This window comes from Lithobates pipiens, unplaced genomic scaffold (genome assembly GCF_037356315.1).
Source record: "Lithobates pipiens isolate NorthernLeopardFrog02 unplaced genomic scaffold, aLitPip1_a1.2 Scaffold_8, whole genome shotgun sequence".
Taxonomy (NCBI): Eukaryota; Metazoa; Chordata; class Amphibia; order Anura; family Ranidae; genus Lithobates; species Lithobates pipiens.
Window position 1 is genome coordinate 434,693,051 of NW_027507903.1, and position 23,728 is coordinate 434,716,778.

Genomic DNA, 23,728 nt, shown 5'->3' on the forward strand with positions numbered 1-23,728 from the left:
GCCCACCAGGTGGAACTCAACGTTGGCAATGCTGCAGTGGCTGCACATGCAGCAGAGGGCCATCAATGAGTACCTGTGTGAGTATGGCACCAGGACAGGTCAAGGGAGCTTGGCTTTTTTTCACCAAGCCAGTGGATACTGATCAAGGATGCATGCACTGCCCTGTCACCATTTAAGAAGGCCACAAGGATGGTGAGCAGTGACAGTGCATGCATCAGTGATACTGTTCCTCTTGTCTTCCTGTTGGAGCACACGTTTTTGTGGAATAATGGACAGGGCACTTGAGGCAGAATAGAGGGAGGAAGAGGAGGACTTCCTTACCTCTTAAGGCCCCCTTTATCCAGACAGTATTCAAGTGTGCCTGCTGATCACACAGAAAGAGAAGGAGGAGGATGAGGATTGTGTTAGAATGGGGGTGGAGCCTGGCACTCAGCATCCGCAGCAGACTTCAAGTGATCGTTCTCAGTCCCCAGAAACCCATGGACTTGTATGTGGCTGGGATGAGGTGGCTATGGATCATGTCATCCTTAGTGACCCAGAGAACTCTTTGATCCTGCAAATCATGTGAAAGGTCTCTCGGGTTCGTGGTATCAAGGAGAAGGATCATTATTGGGTGGCAACCCTTCTTGATCCACGTTACAAGGGTAAGGTTGCAAAACTTATCCAGCCTTCGCAGAGGGAGCAGTGAATGAAACATCTTCGGGAGGCCTTGCAAAAAGGTTTATGCAATGCGTTTCCAGAGCCTGGGAGGTTACAATTTCCTGGTCCCCCTGGACAACATGTTGCTGAAGCTTCGGTCAGACACATAAGGAGCGGTGGAGAAGGTGGCCGTCTGAATGATGTGTTCGGACAATTCTTTAGTCTGCAGCCCCAAGGTGTGTGGAATAATGGACAGGGCACTTGAGGCAGAACAGAGGCAGGAAGAGGAGGACTTCCTTGCCTCTCAAGGCCCCCTTTATCCAGACAGTGTTCCTGCTGTCCCATCCATCACATGGGAAGATGACGAGGAGGAGGAGGAGGCTTGTGTCAGCATGGAGGTGGAGCCTGGCACTCAGCATCAGCAGCAGCAGTCTTTTGGGGATGATTTACAGTCCCAAGAAACACGTGGACTTGTATGTGGCTGGGAGGAGGTGGCAGCGGATCATGTTGTCCTTAGTGACCCGGAGGACTCCGGACCGAATGCCTCAGCTAACCTACGCTGCATGGCCTCCCTGATCCTGCAAAGCCTGCGGAAGGATCCTCGTATTATTCGGATCAAGGAGAGGGACCATTACTGGCTGGCCACTCTCCTTGATCCACGGTACAAGGGTAAGGTTGCCGACCTTATCTTGCCGTCGCAGAGGGAGCAGAGGATGAGACATCTCTGGGAGGCCATGCAGAAAGGTCTGTGCAACGCGTTCCCAGAGACTGGGAGGTTACAAACTCCTGGTCCTGGACAACGTGTTGCTGAGGCATCGGTCAGAAGGAGCGGTGGAGAAGGTGGCCATCTGACCGATGCGTTTAGACAATTTTTTAGTCCACAGCCCCAAGGTATGATCAGTTCCAGCAACCATCGCCAGCGTCTGATTTACATGGTGCAGGAATACCTAGGGGCAAGATCAGACTTGGAGACCCTTCCAACTGAAAATCCACTGGGTTACTGAGTGTTGAGGATGAATCAATGGCCAGAGCTTGCATAATATGCAATTGAGCTACTGCCCTGTCCTGAATCCAGCGTTCTTTCTGAATGCACATTCCTTGCTACTGGAGGCTTTGTAAATAATCACAGAGTCCGCCTGTCCACAGACTCAGTTGATCGGCTCACCTTCATAAAAAATAATCAGTCTTGGAACACCATTACCAAGCACCTGATGCTGATGTAACCAATACATTTTTCTATGAATGTGAGATCCCTTGAAGATTGCCTATGCTGAGTGACTATCCTGTTATTCTGAGTGACTCTCCTATTCATCCTCAATGTTCATGTTGATAGCTTCTAAGCCCTTGTACACACGGTAGGAAATTCTGATGGAAAATGTCCGATCGGACCGTGTTGTCAGATAATCCTACCGTGTGGGCTCCATCTGACTTTTTCTGTCGGAATGACTAACCAACAAAGTTTGAGAGTTGGATATAAAATTTTCTGACAACATGGTCCGATCGCACTTTGTCCGATCGTTTGTAGAGAATTCTGATCGGACAAAGTGACACGCATGCTCAGATCAAATTACGAGACCAAAGCTATTGGCTACTAGCCGCAACGTAGTCCCGTTCTGAACTATTGGATTTTCTGTTAACTTTGTCCAACCGTGTGTATGCAACACCAGTTTCGGACAAAATCCGTCAGAAAAAATCAGATGGATTTTGTTGACGGAATGCACAAGGGCTAAGAACAAGGGCTAAGAACATTTTTGTTTCAGGGCACCACCACCAGTGCCTAAGGCCCAATTTGTCTGCCCCTGTTTAACAGGGGTGTATATTTATAACTTCTCTGTAATATTTCGCAGTAGGGCTTGTTCTTGCACTCAACTAGAGTATCTGTGAGAGGTTGCAGTGTTGTGACACCACCACCACTAAAGGTCCAATTTTTTTTCCCTCTGTTTAACAGGGGCATGTAATTACAATTCTTGATATAATTTTTCACAGCAGGGCCCATTCCTGTGCCCACCAAGAGTAACTGTGGGGGCTTACAGTGTTGTGGCACCACCAACATTCCACCACCAAAGGGCCAATTTTTTTTGCCCCTGTTTAACAGTGGCATGTAATTACAATTATTGATATAATATTTCACAGCAGGGCCATTCCAGCGCCCACCAAGAGTAACTGTGAGGGCTTACAGTGTTCTGGTACCACCAACACCTAATGCCCAATTTTCTGCAGAGTATATAGGGCAGGCCGTATAGTATATACAGGCAGTCCCCTACTTTCAAACATTCGACTTACAAACCACTCCTACTTACAAACAAAGGGAGACAATAGGAAGTGAGAGGAAATCTACCTGTCAGGGCTGGCTTAGCCCTTCCTTCACTGGGCTAGCTGCTCAGCTGTCGGCTAATTGCCAGCTCTCATCTCTCTCCACAGTTACCCAGCTGTTCCTAATCCTGCTCGTCTGATCTGCCTACTTAAAGCTGTCCAGCTCACTTCATCTCTGCCTTCGCTTGGTCACATCACAAGAAACCATCTCCTGCGGTTCTGTTTAAAGACTGGTGTGCTGACATCCCTTCTGGCTCCTTATCCTGCTTGCTGTTGCTCCACTTGGATCCCTGACTTCTGGCCTGGCTGATTACCCGATCTGGTTATTAAACTCTGGACTGACTGACTACTCGATTCGGTTACTGGACTCTGGTTATGCTTTGACTACACTTACTCTATTTACCTTTTTATTTTTATTTAATAAACAAGTGTGATTTAATTGTACTTCTGTCTCGGTCTGATTCATGGTTTCTGACAGTAAGCGAAGTCCATGAATTCAGAAGATACAGTCAATCCACTTGTTGGTAATATTTTTTTCTAGATTGGATGAGCAAGATCACCGCATGGATCAGTTTGCCATGGCGTTGCAAACGCTCCTGAGTTGCATGGCTCACCTGGAAACCCCCACTGGGGCTTCTCCAGTACACCCTGAGTTGCAGGCCATCCCTGCTGCTGAGCCAATCTCTGTGCAGGCACCCGCCTCGAGTATTACCTCTATAAGAGGTATGTCTGGTTCCGCTCCGCTTCCCCAGCGATTTGGGGGCGATCCAGTTCAATGCAGAGGGTTTCTCAATCAGGTTGAGATATACTTTGAGATGCTGCCCCAGGCATTTCCCACGGACCAGAAGCAAAGTAGGTTTTGTGATATCTTTGCTTTTTGAGAGAGCCTTGGCCTGGGCTAACCCTCTATGGGAAACTCAAAAACCTGTTGTCTTGAGTTACCCTGACTTTGTGGCCTCCTTTAAAAGGGTATTTGACATTCCTGCATGCTCCGGTTTCTGCTGCCAAGTGCCTCATGTCCATCAGAGTACAAGAACTGTTGCTGACTACGCCATTGAATTTCCTACTCTGGCAGCAGAGGTTGCTTGGAACAATGAGGCCCTCGTGGCTGCTTTTTCTCATGGTCTCTCAGATTCCATCAAGGATGAGATAGCAGCCCGAGATATACCCATTGAGCTTGAGAGCTTGATCTCATTTGCCATCCTCATTGACTCCAGACTCAGAGACTTTCTTTTAAAGAGCGCTTGGGGAAGCCTCCTGTACGTTTGCCTCTGAGCTTTTTAGTCCCACCCATGCCTCCCTCACCCCCCATGCCTCCTGGTACTTAATTTGTAAGTGAAGATTAACCCATGCACCTGGGCTTCACGTGTCTCTCTGCAGATGAGAGAGCCTTTAGGAGGAGGGAGAGATTGTGCCTTTATTGTGGCCAGGCAGGTCACTTTCTGAAGTCTTGTCCTACCCGTCCAGGGAATGTCCAAACCTTGAGGTCCTGTCATGGACAGACCTTAGGTGGCGTTGTTTCATCCCCAGTTATCCATAAGAATAAGCCCCTGATTTCTGTCACCCTTTCTTGGGCTGAGTCGTCCATCGAGATACAGGCTCTGGGGCTGCAGGCCTGTTCATTGATGCTGCATTTGTTTCACAGCACTCGATTCTGCTGCAGTTGCGTGACACTCCACTTGCCATTGAGGCTCTTGCCGGGAGACCTTTACAGCCTGCCCATGTGACTCATGAGACGGTTCCATTGTCCATGGCCGTAGGGGCTCTTCACCATGAGATAATCCAATTCCAAGTTATTTCCTCACCCAGGTTTCCGCTGGTTATTGGTTATCCTTGGTTACAGAGGCACAGCCCCCCTTTTGATTGGCTCCGTGCTGAGGTTCTCTCCTGGTCACCACAATGCAGTGAGACATGCTTCCTAAAGGTATCCAAGGTCCTGTGCACCTCTTCACTCTCCTCCCTGCCGGAGGAGTACCGCGATTTTAGCCATGTCTTTGATAAAGGTCAAGCCGGAAGTTTGCCTCTACACTGGTCTTATGATTGCGCAATTGACCTTCAACCTGGTGCCATACCTCCTCGTGGCCGGGTTTACCCTTTGTTGGTCTTGGAGGATAAGGCCATGGAGGAGTATATTGCTGATGCACTTTCTCGAGGTTTCATCCGCAAATCCTCGTCTCCTGCTGGTGCTGGTTTTTTCTTTGTGAAGAAGAAGAGCGGTGAACTGAGACCTTGTATAGATTATAGGGGTCTCAATCGTGTCACGATTAAGAATGCCTACCCGATTCAATTTTGACTGCCTCAAGGGAGCAACAGTTTTCACATAGCTTGACTTGAGAGGGGCATACAATCTTGTGCGCATTAAGGAGGGTGACAAGTGGAAAACTGCGTTTAATACCAGAACAGGCCATTATGAGTACCTGGTAATGCCTTTTGGCCTTTGTAAAGCCCCGTCAGTTTTCCAGGAATTTATTAACGATGTCCTCCGAGATTTGTTGCAGTTATGTGTGGTGGTTTATCTCGATGATATCCTCATATTTTCCAAGTCCTTGGAGAGCCACCAGACAGATGTTCTTTTGTGTGCTTCAGAAATTAAGAGAGAACAATCTCTATTGTACACTGGAGAAGTGCAAGTTCCATCGTGGACAGGTTACATTCCTGGGCTATGTCATTTTCACTGCTGGTTTTTCAATGGACCCAGAGAAACTTTCGGCAGTCCTACAGTGGCCTCGACCCGTGGGTTTACATCCTCTGCAGCATTTCCTGGGCTTTGCCAACTACTATCGGAAGTTTATTTGTAACTTCTCATCTCGTCTGGTCAAGCCCTTGACTGATATGACCAGAAAGTACGGTAACCCACCGAGTTGGTGTCCGGAGTCCATTAAGGACTTTGAGACTCTCAAGACTGCCTTTGTTTCTGCTCCTGTGTTGGCACATCCTGATCCTATGTTGCCTTTTATCCTAGAAGTTGATGCTTCTGAGACTGGAGTTGGCGCCCTTCTGTCTCAACGTCCTAACTCTGAGAGCACTATCCATCCGTATGGCTACTTTTCCAAGAAATTGTCACCTGCTGAGTGCAATTATGAGGTTGGTGACAGAGAGCTTTTGGCGATCATTTTAGCCCTGAAAGAATGGAGACATCTCCTTGAAGGTACCACTGTGTCGGTTCTTATTCTTACTGACCATAAGAGTCTTACATTCTTGTCTGAGGCTAAGCGACTCTCTCCCAGAAGGGGGCGATGGGCTCTTTTCTTGTCGAGCTTTAATTACATTGTCTCATTCTTACCCGGTACTAAGAATGTAAGGGCTGATGCCTTGTCACGACAATTTTCCTCCACTTCCAAGTCGGAGTCTGTTCCGGTTCCTATAATTCCTCCTGATCGTATCTTGGCTACGGTTCGCACCAGTCTTACTTCTCCTTTGGGTGGCAAAATTCTTGCTGCTCAGGTCCATGCTCCTCCTGAGAAACCTTGTGACCGCTGCTTTTCCCAGAGAGTCTTTGTATTGCTGTGCTCCAGACTTACCATTCTCCCAAGGCAGCTGGCCATCCTGGGAAGAATCAACTCATTTGGGCCATTTCCCAACAATTCTGGTGACGTAGTCTACGTACCGATTTTACTGCGTTCATAGTTGCATCCTACATACATCCCATACCCAATGGAGAGAGGCCCTGGACTCACCTGTCAATGGATTTCATTGTGGAGTTGCCCAACTCCCAAGGCAACACTGTTATCCTTATGTTGGTTGACCGGTTCTCAAAGATGTGTCATTGCATTCCACTTAAGAAGTTGCCTACCTCTAAGGAACTGGCTTCCATTTTTGCTCAGGAGATCTTTCGCTTACATGGGTTACCCAAGGTGATTGTCTCGGACAGGGCAGTCAGTTTGTCTTTCGGTTCTGGTGAGCCTTTTGTGCACAGTTGGGAATCCAGCTTGCGTTCTCTTCTGCATATCACCTGCAGTCTAATGGGGCAGCAGAGCGAGCTAAACAGTCCTTGGAGCAATTCCTACGTTGCTATATTTCTGACCACCATAACAACTGGTCAGACTTATTACCATGGGCAGAGTTTTCTCACAACAGTGCCTTGAATTCTGCCTCCCGATTGTCTCCATTTATGGCGAATTATGGTTTCCAACCTTCCATGTTGCTCGACTCGTTTGTTCCGCAGAGTATTCCTGCGTTAGAGGAGCATCTCCGTGATCTTCGTTCCACTTGGGTACAAGTCCAGGAGGCTTTGCGTCATGCTAATGATAGGTACAGACTCCATGCTGACCGCAGATGCCTGCCTGCGCCTTCCTACCAGGTTGGGGACAGGGTTTGGCTGTCATCTCGCAACCTCTGGCTTCGTGTTCCCTCACTGAACTTTGAACCTCGGTTTATTGGGCCTTTCCATATCCTTCGCAGGATTAACCCAGTGGCTTACATGTCGGACCTTCCTCCTAGTATGCGCATCTCAAATGTGTTTTATGTCTCCTTATTGAAACCTTTGGTCTGTAAACGATTTACCACCTCAGTGCCACGTCCTCACCCTATTCAGGTTGAGAACCATGAGGAGTATGAGGTACAATCCAATTGTTGACTCCCATAGGTTCCGTGGGCGCATACAGTACCTGGTGCATTGGAAGGGGTACAGTCCGGAGGAATGCTCCTGGGTTTCATCCTCGGATGTACATGCCCCTGTCCTCCACAAGTTCCATAGATGTTTTCCCCTCAAGCCCGGTGGCCCTCCGAGGGAGAGGGGTCTTTGAGGATGGGGTACTGTCAGGGCTGGCTTAGCCCTTCCTTCTCTGGGCTGGCTGCTCAGCTGTCGGCTAATTGCCAGCTCTCATCTCTCTCCACAGTTACCCAGCTGTTCCTAATTCTGCTCGTCTGATCTGCCTACTTAAAGCTGTCCAGCTCACTTCATCTCTGCCTTCGCTTGGTCACATCACAAGAAACCATCTACTGCGGTTCTGTTTAAAGACTGGTTTGCTGACATCCCTTCTGGCTCCTTATCCTGCTTGCTGTTGCTCCACTTGGATCCCTGACTTCTGGCCTGGCTGATTACCCGATCTGGTTATTGAACACTGGACTGGCTGACTACTCGATTTGGTTACTGGACTATGGATATGCTTTGACTACGCTTACTCTATTTACCTTTTTTATTTTTATTGACTAAACAATTGTGATTTATTTGTACTTCTGACTCCGTCTGGTTCATGGTTTCTGACTATACCCCTAGGAAGGGAAATTCTCTCCTGTAAGAGTTAATATGGGAAAAAAGGTGTCTCCACTGATGCTTTATCACCAATCCCCAAGTTTTCAAAATCCAATTGTCATTGGGACAGAAAGTGAGGTGAAATCTTTTGAACAGGAGCACAGACAGCAAAACAAATGTTACAGGGGTGATGATAACCCTATGTTATCCAAAAAACTTAAAAATAGATTTTTTGGCTAGGGCTACAATTATAAAATGTACCTGTTCCAAATTACAAACAAATTATACTTAAGAACAAACCTATAGTCCCTGTCTTGTTTGGACCGCCTGTAAACTGCTGTTCAGAGTATATAGGGCCTGGGGGCCTTTTCTTTTTTTAATTTGGGTGTGGGGATTCCCTTTAATATCCATACAAGACCCAAAGGGCCTGGTAATAGGCTTGTGGGGGGGGTACCCATGCCGTTTTTCTCAATAATTTTCATCCATATTGCAGGGACCCGACATTACATTACAGCCGCAAGCAGTTTTAAATGACTTTTATTCCTTTAGAAATGTCATTTTGTGCAGGGACTGTTCTAAATACAGGAAACACGTGCCAATTTACAGGCTTACTATAGTTACCCCCCCAGGTACAATATTTTAAAGGAATATTTCACTTTTATTTTTTCACTTTAACTACTTAAGCCCCGGACCAATTTGCAGCCAAAGGACCAGGCCTCTTTTTGCGATTCGGCACTGCGTAGTTTTAACTGAAAATTGCGCAGCTGTGCGAGGGGGCTCCCAAACAAAATTGGCGTCTTTTTTTCCCCACAAATAGAGCTTTCTTTTGGTGGTATTTGATCACCTCTGCGGTTTTTATTTTTTGCGCTATAAACAAAAATAGAGCGACAATTTTGAAAAAAATTCAATATTTTTTACTTTTTGCTATAATAAGTATCCCAAAAAATATATAAAAAAACATTTTTTTTCCTCAGTTTATGCTGATACGTACTCTTCTACATATTTTTGGTTAAAAAAAATCGCAATTAGCAATTATTGATTGTATTGCGGAAAAGTTATAGCGTTTACAAAATAGGGGATAGTTTTACAGCATTTTTATTAATATTTTTTTTTTCACTAGTAATGGCGATCAGCGATTTTTATTGTGACTGCAACATTATGGCAGACACATCGGAAATTTTTGACACATTTTTGGGACCATTGTCATTTATACAGCAATCAGTGCTATTTAAATGCACTGATTCCTGTGTAAATGACACTGGCATTGAAGGAGTTAACCACTAGGGGCAGTGTAGGGGTTATGTGTGACGTTGTGTTTTTTTAATTGTAGGGGGGCGTGGCCTGGCATGTGGCGTCACTGATCGTCTTTACCTATAAAATGGAAGAGACAATCGGTGACAGCCAAACTAGGAAGCACGGGGAGAGGTTTGTTTACACAGACCTCTCCTAGTTTTTCAGCTCTGTGACCCGATCACGGGACATTATCGGTGATCAGGTCGCTTGTCCTGCGGCCATGGTCACGGAGCTCCAGGCCGGTGGCGCACTCCTGACCCACATCTGGACACTTAAAGAGCCACGTACAGGTATGTATGCCATTCTGCCGACGTGGTTAAGCATTAACCGTTTTTAAAACTTTTTTTTTGCATTGATACATGTCCCCTGGGGCAGGACCCAGGTCCCCAAACACCTTTTAGGACAATAACTTGCATACTAGCCTTTAAAATTTGCACTTTTAATTTTTCACATTCGGATCCCATAGACTTTAATGGAGTTCGATGTTCGCGCAAACTTTCAGTCCTTTTGCATGTTCTGCCATGAACAGAATGGTGGGGGGGGGGGGGTGTTCGGCTCATCCCTAGCTGGGACATAGCATTAGCAGGTAGAAGAGCACAGATCTGGACCTTCATATTATTGCCTCTCCAGCCAATCCCTGATAAGAATTTTGAATGGCCAGCAGAGGGCTGAAGGGGGTATAAATAGCCTGGAACCCAAAACATAGGTCTCTTATTCCAGGGCTGTGTCATCCCTGGGAAATCCACCTGCAGATGCAAGGATCTTTTATGGGGTTTTGGCTACCAGTGGTGTTGCTAGGAGGGTGCGCGGGGTGCGGTCCGGATATAGATTTAGTAGCTTAGCTGCCCACCCTGAGCTGGTCTGCTAAAAAAGGGGGGGGGGGGTGGAGGTGCAGCTGGACACATATACTTTATATAATATGCACATAGTAGCTGAGCTGCCCCCCCCCCCCCCCCCCGCGCTGGTCTGATATACAGCTATAATGTGTGTGTGTATGTATGTATGTATATGTATATATATATATATATATATATATATATATATATATATACCGTATATATATATATATATATATATATATATATATATATATATATATATATATATATATATATATATATATATATATATATATATATACACTAGCTGAACCACTAACCCTGAGCTGGTCTGCACCAGGTGACACCAAACCTAGTGACGCCACTGCTGGCTACTGTTTGGCAGGGGGACCCCTGATCTAGCCTCCTGAAGCATTTGCAGAAAGTTTCCTTAGGACTCAGGGGACAGACAGTTGGAGTACAGTAACTGACTGATACTGCAGGCATACAGTGTTCAGAACACAGTGAGTCTCAGCCTACTGGATTTAGAGACTTTCTTTGGCCTCCTGTGGGAGATTTACTTTATTACCAACACACTCAGGAATAAATACAAGGAAAATTATTGCACTAACCTGAAAAAGTGAATCAAGCAGCTACACACGAATGTGACAAAATTCATATACAAACAAGAAAACTATAATGTAGCGCTAAAAAAAAAAATAAGAAAAAGAAAATAGTGAAGTGACTAACACCAAAAAGGACACTATAAAGTCCAAATAGTAGAAAAGAATTAGTCCTTGAAATCCACATGGAATTCGGATGTGATATTTCACACAGTATATAAGCCAAGGGGTGATCTCAAAGACATTCACAGCAGTGACATCCAGATGAATGGAAAGAAGCAAAAGGGTGGGTACTCTTACTATTGATTTGAAGACCCACAGCCCCTCCATTGGCTGATGGATTTGTCGTATAGCCCCTGTAGAGTGGAGGATCCATCTATACATACTCGTATATCCTAGTGTACACACACAGGTCCCGTGGCTCCGGTAAGAGTACCCACCCTTTTGCTTCTTTCCAGTCATCTGGATGCCACTGCTGTGAATTTCTTTGAGATCACCCCTTGGCTTATATACTGTGTGAAATATCACATCCGAATTCCATGTGGATTTCAAGGACTTATTCTTTTCTACTATTTGGACTTTATAGTGTCCTTTTTGGTGTTAGTCACTTCACTATTTTCTTTTTTTTTTTTTTTTTTTTTTTTTTTTAGCAGTACACCCAGGACTCTTGAGGGGACCCTATTTAGTACCACATTGTCTACATTTCAAATGGGTGCTTTCTCTCTGAAGTATTGGTTCAGCATTAGTGTCCTCTACTGCTAGTTTCAAGTTCCTTGGAGTATCCCTAGGTTCTCCCTCACCCTACCCCATTTCTCTCTCTCTAAAAAAAAAAAAAGACATTAGACAGCCTGTTCTCTGCCTTGAGTGATGTTGAAAATATTGAAGAGTATAGTTTTGTTAAGAACTTTGGCCCACATTACAGGATTTGTAGTCCATCTGAGGTAGCAACAGCTTTTGCATTCCGAGCCAAAGAGGTAGAGAAAACCAGTGTAAAATATTTTACAGAGTGAAGCAACCCTGCTGAAAAGCATTTGTGGTTTTTAAGGGCTAACATCAACCTTGTAGACCAGGCACATCATTCATCCATAAATTAATTCACAGCTGCTTTTTATAATGGTTTATTATGTTTAACAATTATGATTTACTTCATCAGTAACTTATGTTTTTTTTTTTTTTCTTGTTTCAGGTTGCATCAGCATTTGAGGCTTTTTTGTCAACAGTGCATTGACTTAAATGTTGGTGAATGGATTTGGGTCCTGCCAGTGCTTCATATATTTTCCCCTTTGCATAACCCAGAAACTTCACGTGGAACAACAATGCATAACCAGGAAGACATCTGGGCAGGGCTTGAAGGCCTTGCTTATCATAAAATGAAAAAACAAAGGTATTATACAATGTACCTTTAGCCCTAATTTACACTTGCAGTTGTGGGGGTAAAACAGGCAGTCAAGCCGCATTTGTAGCATTCCAAGTTACAAAGCCAACAGTATGGGGGTATATGCATGCTGTGCGCTATGCTTTAAATCATGGAATGGCAAACATGTTCCCCCCTGACTTGTTTGGTGGACAGTATTGCCTGCAAACTATAAAAGATGCCATGTAGCAACTGTCCTGTGGTTGCGGCATGGTGGTGTGGGCTTTTAGGGGTTAAAATTAAGTAGTCAACCATACTAATGCAGAGTACCAGGTCGGACTTTCTGGCAGAAAAAGTCAGACAGAATCTTTTCATCGGATATTCCGATCGTGTGTGTGCCTCATCAGGCTTTTTTTTTTTTTCGAAAATTCTGACAGACCTAGAAATAGAACATGTTCTAAATATTTCTGACGGAACCAATTCCTATCGGAAAAACCGCTCATCTGTATGCTGTTCCGACGGACTATAAATGACGCATGCTCTGAAGCAAGTACGAAACGGCAGCTATTGGCTACTGGCTATTAGGTTCGCATCCAGAACATGCAAACAGCCCAAAAATGTGTGCGAACTTTCGAACACCGTTAAAGTCTATGGGACTCGAATGTGAGAAATCAAAAGTGCGAATTTTAAAGGCTAATATGCAAGTTATTGTCCTAAACTGTAGGTAGGACTGTAGGTTTGCTCTTAAGTTGAATCTGTTTGGAATTTGGAACAGGTACATTTTGTAAGTTTAGTTCCAGCCAAAAAAAATCTATTTGTAAGCTTTTTGGAAAACATAGGGAAGGGTTATCACCCCTGTAACATTTGTTTTGCTGTCTGTGTCCCTATTCAGAAGATTTCACCTCACTTTCTGTCCCAATGACAATTGGATTTTGAAAATTTGGGGTTTTTAGGGAAACAAGGATTGGTGATAAAGCATCAGTCGAGGAAATACCCTTTTCCCATGTTAACTCTTACAGGAGAGAATTTCCCTTCCTAGGGGTAGATTTCCCCTCATTTCCTGTTGTCTCCCTCCGTTTGTAAGTAGGAGTCGATTGTAAGTCGGATGTTTGAAAGTAGGGGCCTGCCCTATATACTCTGCAGAAATTTGGGCCTTAGGTGTTGGTGGTACCAGAACACTGTAAGCCCTCACAGTTACTCTTGGTGGGCGCTGGAACAGGCCTTGCTGTGAAATATGATATCAAGAATTGTAATTACATGCCCTTGTTGACCAGGGTCAGAAACATTGGGCTTTAGGCACTGGTGCTGGTGCAACCCCTCACAGATACTCTAGTTGAGCGCATAAACAAGCACTGCTGCAAAATAATACTGCAAAAATTGAAATTACAAGCCCCGGTTGAACAGGGGCAGAAGAATTGGGGCTTTAGGCACTGGTGGTGGTGCCACAAAACTGCAACCCCTCACAGATACTCTAATTGAGAGCAGGAACAAGCCTGCTGTAAAATATTACAGCAAAATTGTAATTACACGCCTCTGTTGAACAGGGGCAGAAAAATTAGGCCTTAGCCACTGGTGGTGGTCCCCAGAACCCAAAATGTTCTTACAAGCTATCAACATGAACATTGAGGAGGAATAGGATAGTCACTCATCATAACAGGATAGTCACTCAGCATCAGCATAGGCAGTCTTGAAGGGATCTCACATTCATAAAAAAATTATTTGGTTGCATTAGCATCAGGTGCTTGGTAGCTGGTGATCCAAGACTGATTCATTTTTATGAAGGTGAGCCGATCAACTGATTCGGTGGACAGGTGCACTCTGTGATCAGTTACAAAGCCTCCAGCAGCACTGAATGTGCGTTCTGAAAGAATGCTGGATACAGAAACATTTCTGCAAGGCCTCCTGAAGATGTTTCATCCTCTGCTCCCTCTACAACGGCTGGATAAATTCCTCAACCTTACCCTTGTAACGTGGATCAAGGAGGGTTGTCAGCCAGTAATGATCCCTGGTGACAGGACAGTGCATGCATCCTTGATCAGTATCCACTGGTCTAGCGAAAAAAAGCCAAGCTCCCCTGACCCTGTCCTGGTGCCATAGTCGCAGAGGTACTCATTGATGACCCTCTGCTGCATGTGCAGCCACTGAAGCATGGCCATCGTTGAGTGCCATCTGGTGGGCATGTCACAGATTAGGCTGTTCTTGGGCAGGTTGTATTCCTTTTGGAGTTCAGCCAGCTGAGCACTGGCATTATATGACTGGTGGAAATGCACACAGACTTTCCTGGCCTGCCTCAGGAGATCTTGTAAGCACGGGTACCTGCACAAGAACTGCTGCACCACCAAATTAAGGATGTGAGCCAAACAGGGAACATGGGTGAAGTGTCCCTGTCAGAGGGCAGGGAGGAGGTTGGTGCTATTGTCGCAAACCACCATTCCTGCCTGAAGCTGGTATGGCGTCAACCACTTCTGAGCCTGCCCCTTCAGAGCTGACAGAATCTCTGCCCCAGTGTGGCTCCTGTCCTCTAAGCACACCAGCTCAAGCACCACATGGCATCTTTTTGCCTGAGTGCTTGTGTAGCCCCTTGAATTCCTACGGAGCACCGCTGGTTCTGAGGACAAATCTATAGAGGAAGAGGCCATGGAGGAAGAAGAGGAGGGGGTGGAGGAGAGAGGTGTGTCAGAATCACCACTAGTAGCATTTTGGAGGCGTGGTGGTGGAACAAGCTCCAACAATACTGCACCTTGTCCTGCATCCTTCCCAGCTGCCAGCAGGGTCACCCAGTGCGCCGTGAAAGATAGGTAACGTCCCTGTCCATGCCTGCTGGACCATGAGTCAGCGGTAATATGCAACTTACCTCTGACCGCCCTGTCCAGTGAGGCCAAGACATTGCCTTCCACATTCCAGTAGAGAGCTGAAATCGCCTTCCATGAAAAAAAAGTGGCGTTTGGGAACCTGCCACTGCGGTACAGCAGAAATCCACAAATTCACAAAAGGGGGCAGTCTACCAGCTGAAAAGGCAGCAGTTGGAGTGCTAGCAATTTAGCCAAGCTAGCATTCTGCCACTGGGCATGTGGATGGCTGGGACCGAATTTCTTTCGCTGGTTTAGCAACTGGGGTAGGGCAATTTGCCTGCTACAATCGGACGTTGGGTAGCGATAGTAGATTGCCCGCAAGTACTTGGCACACCAAATTGTACACTTTCATTTCTTTTCATTTATTTGTAATGTTTGTAATTTATGTAATGTATTTGAATAGGTACACCAGGAATGGCCTGCAGAGAGATGTAGCTGCACAAAGCTGGGATGTGTGTGTGTGTGTGTGTGTGTGTATGTATATGTATATATTTATATATTTATGTGTATGTATGTGTATATATATATATATATATATATATATATATATATATATATATATATATATATATATATTGAATATACTGCAGCTAAATGAATCAACTGCTTGCCTGTAGTTATATTGGGAAGAGAACAGCAGGAACGGTCTGCAGTAAGCTCTAGCTGCACAGGATACAGTACTCAATCTATACTGCAGTCATCTGAATCAACTGCCTGCCTGTAGTATATTAGGAAGAATATAACAGGAACCATCTACAGTGAGATCTAGCTGCACAGGATACAGTACTGACTATACTGCAGCTAACTGAATGAACTACCTGCCTGTAGTATATTAGGAACAGAACAACAGTAATTGGCTGCAGTGAGATCTAGCAGCACAGGATACAGTACTGAATATACTGCAGCTAACTGAATGAACTGCCTGTCTGTAGTATATTAGGAACATAACAACAGGAATGGTCTGCAGTGAGCTCTAGCTAAACTGGATACAGTATACTGAATATAATGCAGATAACTGAATGATCTGCCTGCCTGTAGTATATTAGGAACAGAACAGGAATGGTCTGCAGTGAGATCTAGCTGCACAGGATACAGTACTGAATATACTGGAGCTAACTGAATCAATTGTCTGCTCAATCTATCTAAATTAAATTAAATTACACTCTCTCTCTCTATGCCGGAAAACACACTACACACGGCCGACGTGCAGGCGGCCTTATATAGTGTGGGGCATGTACTTAATCCCCTGAGCCATAATGGCTCTGTTTGCTTACGGCGCTATGATTGGCCAAAGAATGCGGGTCATAGTGCATGCTTGGCCAATCATCAGCCAGCAAACCACTGCGATGATGCAGTGCATTATGGGCCATGACGCGCCGCTCAAACTTGGTGTGAACAACCCATAATGTTCTTCGTTGAACGATCGAACAGCCGATGTTCGAGACGAACTCACGTTTGACTCAAATTCGAAGCTCATCCCTACTGGCTATTGAACTTCCTTTTTCTAGTCCCGTCGTACGTGTTGTATGTCACCGCGTTCTAGATGGTTAGACTTTGATGTGATCATGTGTAGGCAAGACCGTTTCAGCGGAACTCTGTCGGAAAAACCTTCAGAGTTTATTCCGACGGGAAAACCGGTTGTGTGTATGCGGCATAAGAGTGAAAACAAAAATAGCAGCGAATGACAGCTGTGACTAATTATGTGTTATAATCATAATATTACATATAATAAATAAAAAATTTGTGCTAATTAATATATTAACCAAAAAAGGTTTGAATTAAAAGTGACACAGTGTGAATCAATATCAGTGATTTTACACTATAATAAACCACATTTAAATTAAGATGTCCATATAGCATCCATATACATGTGATCAGTTCTAAAAAATTTGCAGAAATTTGCTTCACTTGGTATATGGAAAAATCCAAAGAAAAGAGAAGTACTTCAACGAAGTTCCACCACCAAAAATCAAAAAGGTCCTCCTGTGACATCCATCACCTTATTAATGGGGACACTTACCAGACAGTGGACGTATTCCCCTAATACCAGCACATAGGCATCCACAAGAGGGGGCAAGGGGGTCAAGTACCCCCCCTGGAAGTGGGTGCACAAGTGCTCTGCACCTAGACTCCGCAATCTGAGTCAGAAGAGAAACTGTCAGTACTGCCCAGCTCCAGACTAAAGAACATCAACACCACATTGCCATCTTCCATACAAAAAATACTTCAAAGAGAACAACTTTTAAAAACCGGACGACAAGCAACTCCCAACCACAGGAAGACATCTACTCAACCACTACAATTAGATTGCGCCTTGATTAACGCCAGGTCTGCAGTCAAACATAGACTGGAAGTACACGACTTCATCATCGAGAACAATGTAGACTGCCTCTTCATCACCGAAAGCTGGTTAACCTCTGACTGCAACACCATCCTCACCGAATTGGTGCCGGAAAACTGCAGGATCCTAACCGAACACCGGATAGGGAAAAAAGGAGGAGGCCTAGCAGTGATCTTTAAAGGTCACCTGGATCTCACTAAACATCTTCAACCAATACCCCATGACACCACTCATATTCTACTGTGCTACAGATCACCGGGACCAAAGTCCAATCTTCTTTCACCCCTCACGGAATCCTTCACAATGCACACCCTAAAATTCAAAAATTTCCTGGCACTCGGAGATTTCAACCTTTGGGCAAACAAGCCAAAAGACCCCATTACGACTGCCTGCATCAATCAACTAGAAGAACTGGGTCTCCAGCAAATGATAAAGACTCCCACGCATGAGTCCGGACACACCCTGGACCTCATTTTCAAACAGAACATTGACGTCAACATACTCGACAACATAACACTGCCATGGATGGATCACCACGCCATCAAATTCAAAATCGCTACCAACATCACCAACGAAAAACGGAATCCTGTAACAACAACGCACTGGACCAGATCGCATAAAAAAACTGTACTCCGAATCCTTCAAATCCACTCTGTCCAACAAGATAACTACAATAACCTTAAACCACTCTACGGAGGAAACACTCAACTCCCTGAACAGGGCATTGCTGCAATCAGCAGACTCGTTAGCACCAAAACGCAGGGCTCTCATCAGGGAAAAAAACTCTGGATGGTTTACTAGTTCCCTCGCCGTACTAAAGCAAGAACGCAGAAGAGCGGAAAGAACATGGAGAAGAAATCCCACAGAGGAAAACCACTTTAACTACAAAGGTCTCACAGAGAATTATCGGAAAGCAATCTTCAAAGCCAAAAAGGACCACTTCTCATATACAATCTCAATGTCCGCAAACCAACCATGGGAACTGTTTAAACTAGTCAATCAAATCAATGAATCCGGTGTGCCTAGAACCCTCAGAAAGTGAATCCCAGGATTACTGTGACAAACTGTCGGATTTTTTCATCGATAAAGTCAAAACCATCAGGGAAACAATTTGTCAGAAAAAAACATCCGACCTCAGCCAGCAAATACATAAAGAGGATGTCTGCATCAACATACCGCAACTGCCGAAATTTTCACTATCCACAATTAGACACTGTAAAAAACATCATTAATAAACTGCGTGACAGTACCTCACCTATTGACATCATCCTCACAAAACTACTGAAAGAATGCTCCGACATTGTGGCTCCAACCATAACCCACCTCATAAACGGATCATTCCACGAAGAGATTGTTCCCAGCATCCTCAAACAAGGCATCGTCAAACCTCTACTCAAGAAACCAAACCTGGACCCTCAGGATCCAAACAACCGTAGGCCAATTACAAGCCTCAACACCATTTCTAAGATCATGGAGAAAGCTGTTGTTAGGTGCAATTGTCAACTAAATTGCTTTCTAGTTTATATTGCTTTGGCAAATCTTAGCTCTTAAAGAAGTAAGACACAGAGTCAAAAGTATCTGTATATCAGTTCCGAGCACAAGTTGTCCCGTACTGTTGTTTTCTTTATTGACCTCAAAGCATTTATAGGGCTGGTTACACAAGCATAGGTTTCAGCAAAATTTCCATATAAGGTAACAAGCAGTTTATTTCAACATACATCACGCGATGGTCACTCATTTAGGCGAAAACCTCAGGCTACGTCTTGCAACATATGTTGACACGTATACATAATGCAGAGAAATGACAAACAACTTAAGTAGAACTCTAATCCATTATTTCCAACCTTATCACTGTAGTACATCGGCTACAACTCCACCTGGATACTTACAAACTCCTGGACCCGCTGCAATCAGGCTTCTGCCCGGGTCATGGAACAAACAGCACTCCTTAAGATTTGGGACGACGCCCTCGAAGCAGCAGATGATGGAGAGCTGTGTCTCCTCGTACTGCTAGACCTAAGTGCAGCATTGACAAGGCTCTCCTTTGTCACCCGTTCTCTTCAACATTTACATTCGCCCACTCCTTCAAATCATTAGATGCTCAGATCTCTGCTTCCACTCTTACGCTGACGACACGCAACTTTATTTCCGGATTAATGGAAAAAAAGATCACCAACAACAACTTGAAAACTGCCTCAAATCAATAGAGGACTGGATGACCACTAACTCCCTCCAGCTGAACGAATCAAAGACAGAGCTTCTTATCTTACACCCAAATCATAAGCCCGCAACCAAAACCTCCTGGTCTCCACCAACCGTCTTTGGGCAGACTATCTCCCCAAAGACCAAAGCCAAGAGTCTCGGGGTTATTTTAGACGCACAAATGTCAATGAATGCGCAAATAGGAGCAGTAGTCAGTGGGTCTCACCATCTGCTGCGGATGCTTCGCAGACTCATCCCTTTTATCCCAAAGAATGACAAAGCAGTGGTAGTTGGAACAATCATTAATTCAAGACTGGACTACACAAACTCGCTTTACATAGGATTAACACAATATCAACTTGCGCGATTACAACTGATCCAAAACACGGCGGCAAGGCTGATAACAGGAAAAAAAACCTGGGAATCCATCTCTCCTTCGCTGAGGAGCTTACATTGGCTAACCGTAAAAAATCGGATCACCTTCAAGACCCTTTGCCTCACCCACAAATGCGTGCATAGAGAAGCTCCGCAATACCTAATGGAGAAAATAAATCATTACACGCCAAACCGCAGTCTTCGATCAGCCAACAAAAACCTCCTCCTCGTGCCCAAAGCCCGATATAAATCCAAGGGGGATCGGAGATTCGCTGTCCAAGGGCCTCGGCTATGGAATGCTCTACCAATCAACATCCTCATGGAAGAAAATCACCTGGCTTTTAGGAAAAAACTCAAGACCTTCCTCTTTTAGCAGATGATCAAAGCTCGCCACGGTGCCTAGAGGCGATTCAGTTCGCATTGTGTGCTATACAAGTATTTCATTCATTCATTCCTATCACAAGATCTGCACACACAGATCCTCTCAGTCTCCGGGAGCTTCAGGCAGCTGTGTGAGGGAGGGGCTCTGAGGTCATCCCCTTCAGCAGGGGCCCAGGAGGAAGAAGATCTACCATGCTTCTAAAATTAGGTCAGTAAAAGGGGGACAGTGCAGAAACTGACCTTTGGGGGTGAAATGATTGTACTGGGGGCAGACTGCTGCTTTCTCCCATGTCATATGCAGTGCAGTGACCACCATGGGCTATATTGTGACCACCATGTGCAGTGACCACCATGTGCAGTGACCACCATGTGCAGTGACCACCACATGATGCATTGTACCCACCATGTGCAGTGACTACCATGATATATATTTTGCCCACCATGTGCAGTGCAGTGACCACCATGTAATGTGGAATGTTGAGCCCTCCGTGTAATGTGCTGTACCCACCATGTAATGCAGAGTTGGGTGTCCACAGTGTAATGTGCTGTGCCCACTATGTCATCTGCTGTTCTGTACAGTATCCACTATGTAATGTGGAGTAGAGTGCCCTCTGTGGAATGTGCTGTGCCCACCATGTAACGCAGAGTAGAGTGCCATCTGTGGAATGTGCTGTGCCCACCATGTCATGTGCTGTGCTGTACAGTGCCCACCATATAATGTGGAGTAGTGTGCCCTCTGTGTAATGTGCTGTGCCCACCGTGTCATGTGTTGTACCCATATGTAATGTGATGTGCTGTGCTCACATGTGGTGTGCCCACTGTGTAATGTACAGTTCCTACCGTGTAATGTAGAGTGGTGAAAAAAGGTAAGAGTAAGAAGACTAAGAAAAGAGTGGTTATTCTATGGGGGACCTGCACTGGTCTGCTCTCTGGGGGATCTATGTGGGGGACCCTGGCCTGCGTTTTATGTGATAATGAATGACTAAGCCCTTCCCCTTCATGACATTGTCAAAAAGGGGCAGAGAATGGGTGACCTTAAAATTATGCCCCCCTCATGACTGACCCTAACCGCCCACCTGACTATGGCTAAGATCATGTCACTTAATGTACACAGATTAAATTCCAACAAAAAAAGGCACTTGGCGCTCCGGGAGTTTAGGCAGTCAGGGGCGGACATAGTGATGGTTCAGGAAACACACTTTAACCGGGGTGACTCCTTTAAATTTGCCTCCAGACATTTCCACCAGATTTATCAGGCCTTTAATCCACGTAAAAGGGCGGGGTAGCCATACTTTTTAGAAAAGGGGCCCCCTTTACATGCACTTCGACACACCTGGACCCGCGGGACCACTATATCATCCTTCACGGCATGTGGCGGGCACAATCCATGACCTTATGTGCCCTCTATGCCCCTAATGTTTGTCAACATCGATTCCTGACTGGGGTGCTCTCTCGCCTTTTTAAGACATCTCCAGAGCTTCTGGCGATAGGGGGGGATTTTAACCTCACTCAGTCCGTACCATATGACCGCCTTGTGGTGAATCCCCGGGCGCCGCAAACCAGAGCCCTGAGGGACTCCAAGCTATTCCGCCAGATCACCAGAAGAAGGGCTCTTTTTGATGCCTGGCGAACCTTGCACTCGCAGGACTGCCAGTACACCTTTTATTCTGCTCCTCACCACACTCACGTATTGACCATTTTTTTGTGAACAATAATACGCTGAGGACCGTTCAATCCGCGCACATACTGCCCATCTCCTGGTCCGATCATGCCCCTATAACCCTGACGCTGGACATAGGTTCACCCCTTCGCAAGCCCTGTAATTTGCGGTTAAATAACTTTCTCCTGCAGCCCTCTCTGGCGAAAGTGGAGTCGGAGTCTTCACTCCAACACTACTTTGCTGAAAACGACACCCCAGACGTTTCACACTCTACCCTGTGGGCCGCCCATAAAGCGGTCATTCGGGTTCGCTGCCTTGCTCTCTCCTCAGCCCTGAAGAGAGATACCCAGGCTGCCAGGTTACTGGCTGAGAAGCGGCTGAAGACCCTTGAGGCTCGGCTTTGGGGGTCTCCTTCTCTCTTTCTCCTCAAGGAAATTGTCCAGACACGACTGACACTTCGGGACCTCGCGCTAGGGTGAGTGGAAAAAACACTAATCCGCTTACGACAGCTCTATTATGACAAGGGCAACAAAGCGCAGTCCCTGCTGGCCAGGAAGCTGGCGGACTGCGCACAGGCCTCCACACCAACCCAAATTAAAAACAGAAGGGGAGACCTCCTGTCTCACCCCCAGGCCACATTTGCAGATTTTTACACTGACCTGTACAATAAGCCGGACATTCCCCATAATCCTCCGACCCCGGGACTGACTGACCGTAAAACCCAATACCTAGAAAACACTGCACTGCCCTGACTACAGGATGCGGAACCCTGGGAACTGAACACCCTTAACACTGATGAAGAACTCTTGGCGACCGTGAAGGCTCTTTCGGCCCATAAGTCCCCTGGGCCAGACGGGCTTCCTTAAGAATACTAGAAGGCATTTCTGCCTCTCTTGAGCCCGCACATGTCCAAACTGTTCAATGCCTTTCTCCAACAATCCCCTGTCCTCCCCGAGATGCTGGGTTCTTTTATCTCTCTTATCCCAAAACCGGATAAAGATCCGACCTCCTGTGCCAGCTATAGGCCTATAGCCCTGCTGAACGCGGATCTGAAAATTTTCACAAAAATCTTAGCGAACCGCTTAAATGCGATCCTCCCCTCCTTAATACATAAGGATCAGGTGGGCTTTGTCCCTCTGAGACAGGTGGGAGACAATACTAGGAAAATTATCGACCTTGTCGATGTCGCTAACAGGGAAGGCCTGGCATCCTTGGTCCTGAGTTTAGACTCGGAAAAGGCGTTTGACTGCCTGAGCTGGCCCTTTATGATGGCTACCTTGCGCCATATAGGCTTTCAGGGACCATTCCTGCGTGAGGTACAGCACCTATATACCACCCCCTCCTCACAGGTTAAAACCCCCTTTGCCACGTCTAAGCCCCTGTGCACATGGTTGGACATTCTGCCAACCAAATCCGTCGGATTTTGTCCGTCGGATCTTGTCCGAAACTGTTGCATACACATGGTCGGCCTAAGTTGTCGAAAAATCCGATCATTCAGAACGTGATGACGTAATTTCGTTACGATGGGACTAGGTTCAGGCTAGTAGCCAATAGATAATAGGCTTAGACTTTCTTTATTGCTAATGGCACCCGCCAGGGCTGTCCGCTGTCCCCTCTGCTGTTTGCGCTATGTGTGGAGCCCCTGGCGGCTGCTATTAGGGGCAACCCGGATGTTCGGGGGGT

The 23,728-nt window shown here is 45.8% G+C and overlaps 1 protein-coding gene across 6 annotated transcripts in view; it reads left to right on the forward strand.

The window, feature by feature from the left end:
* Positions 1–23,728, forward strand: part of LOC143964536 (E3 ubiquitin-protein ligase RNF213-like) — a 955,032-nt gene that overhangs the window by 138,588 nt on the left and 792,716 nt on the right. For all 6 annotated transcript variants that reach the window (XM_077474321.1, XM_077474324.1, XM_077474323.1 and 3 more), the window contains exon 11: positions 12,067–12,264. In XM_077474321.1, coding sequence (XP_077330447.1) covers positions 12,067–12,264 — 198 coding nt within the window. The remainder of the gene's footprint in view (positions 1–12,066; positions 12,265–23,728) is intronic.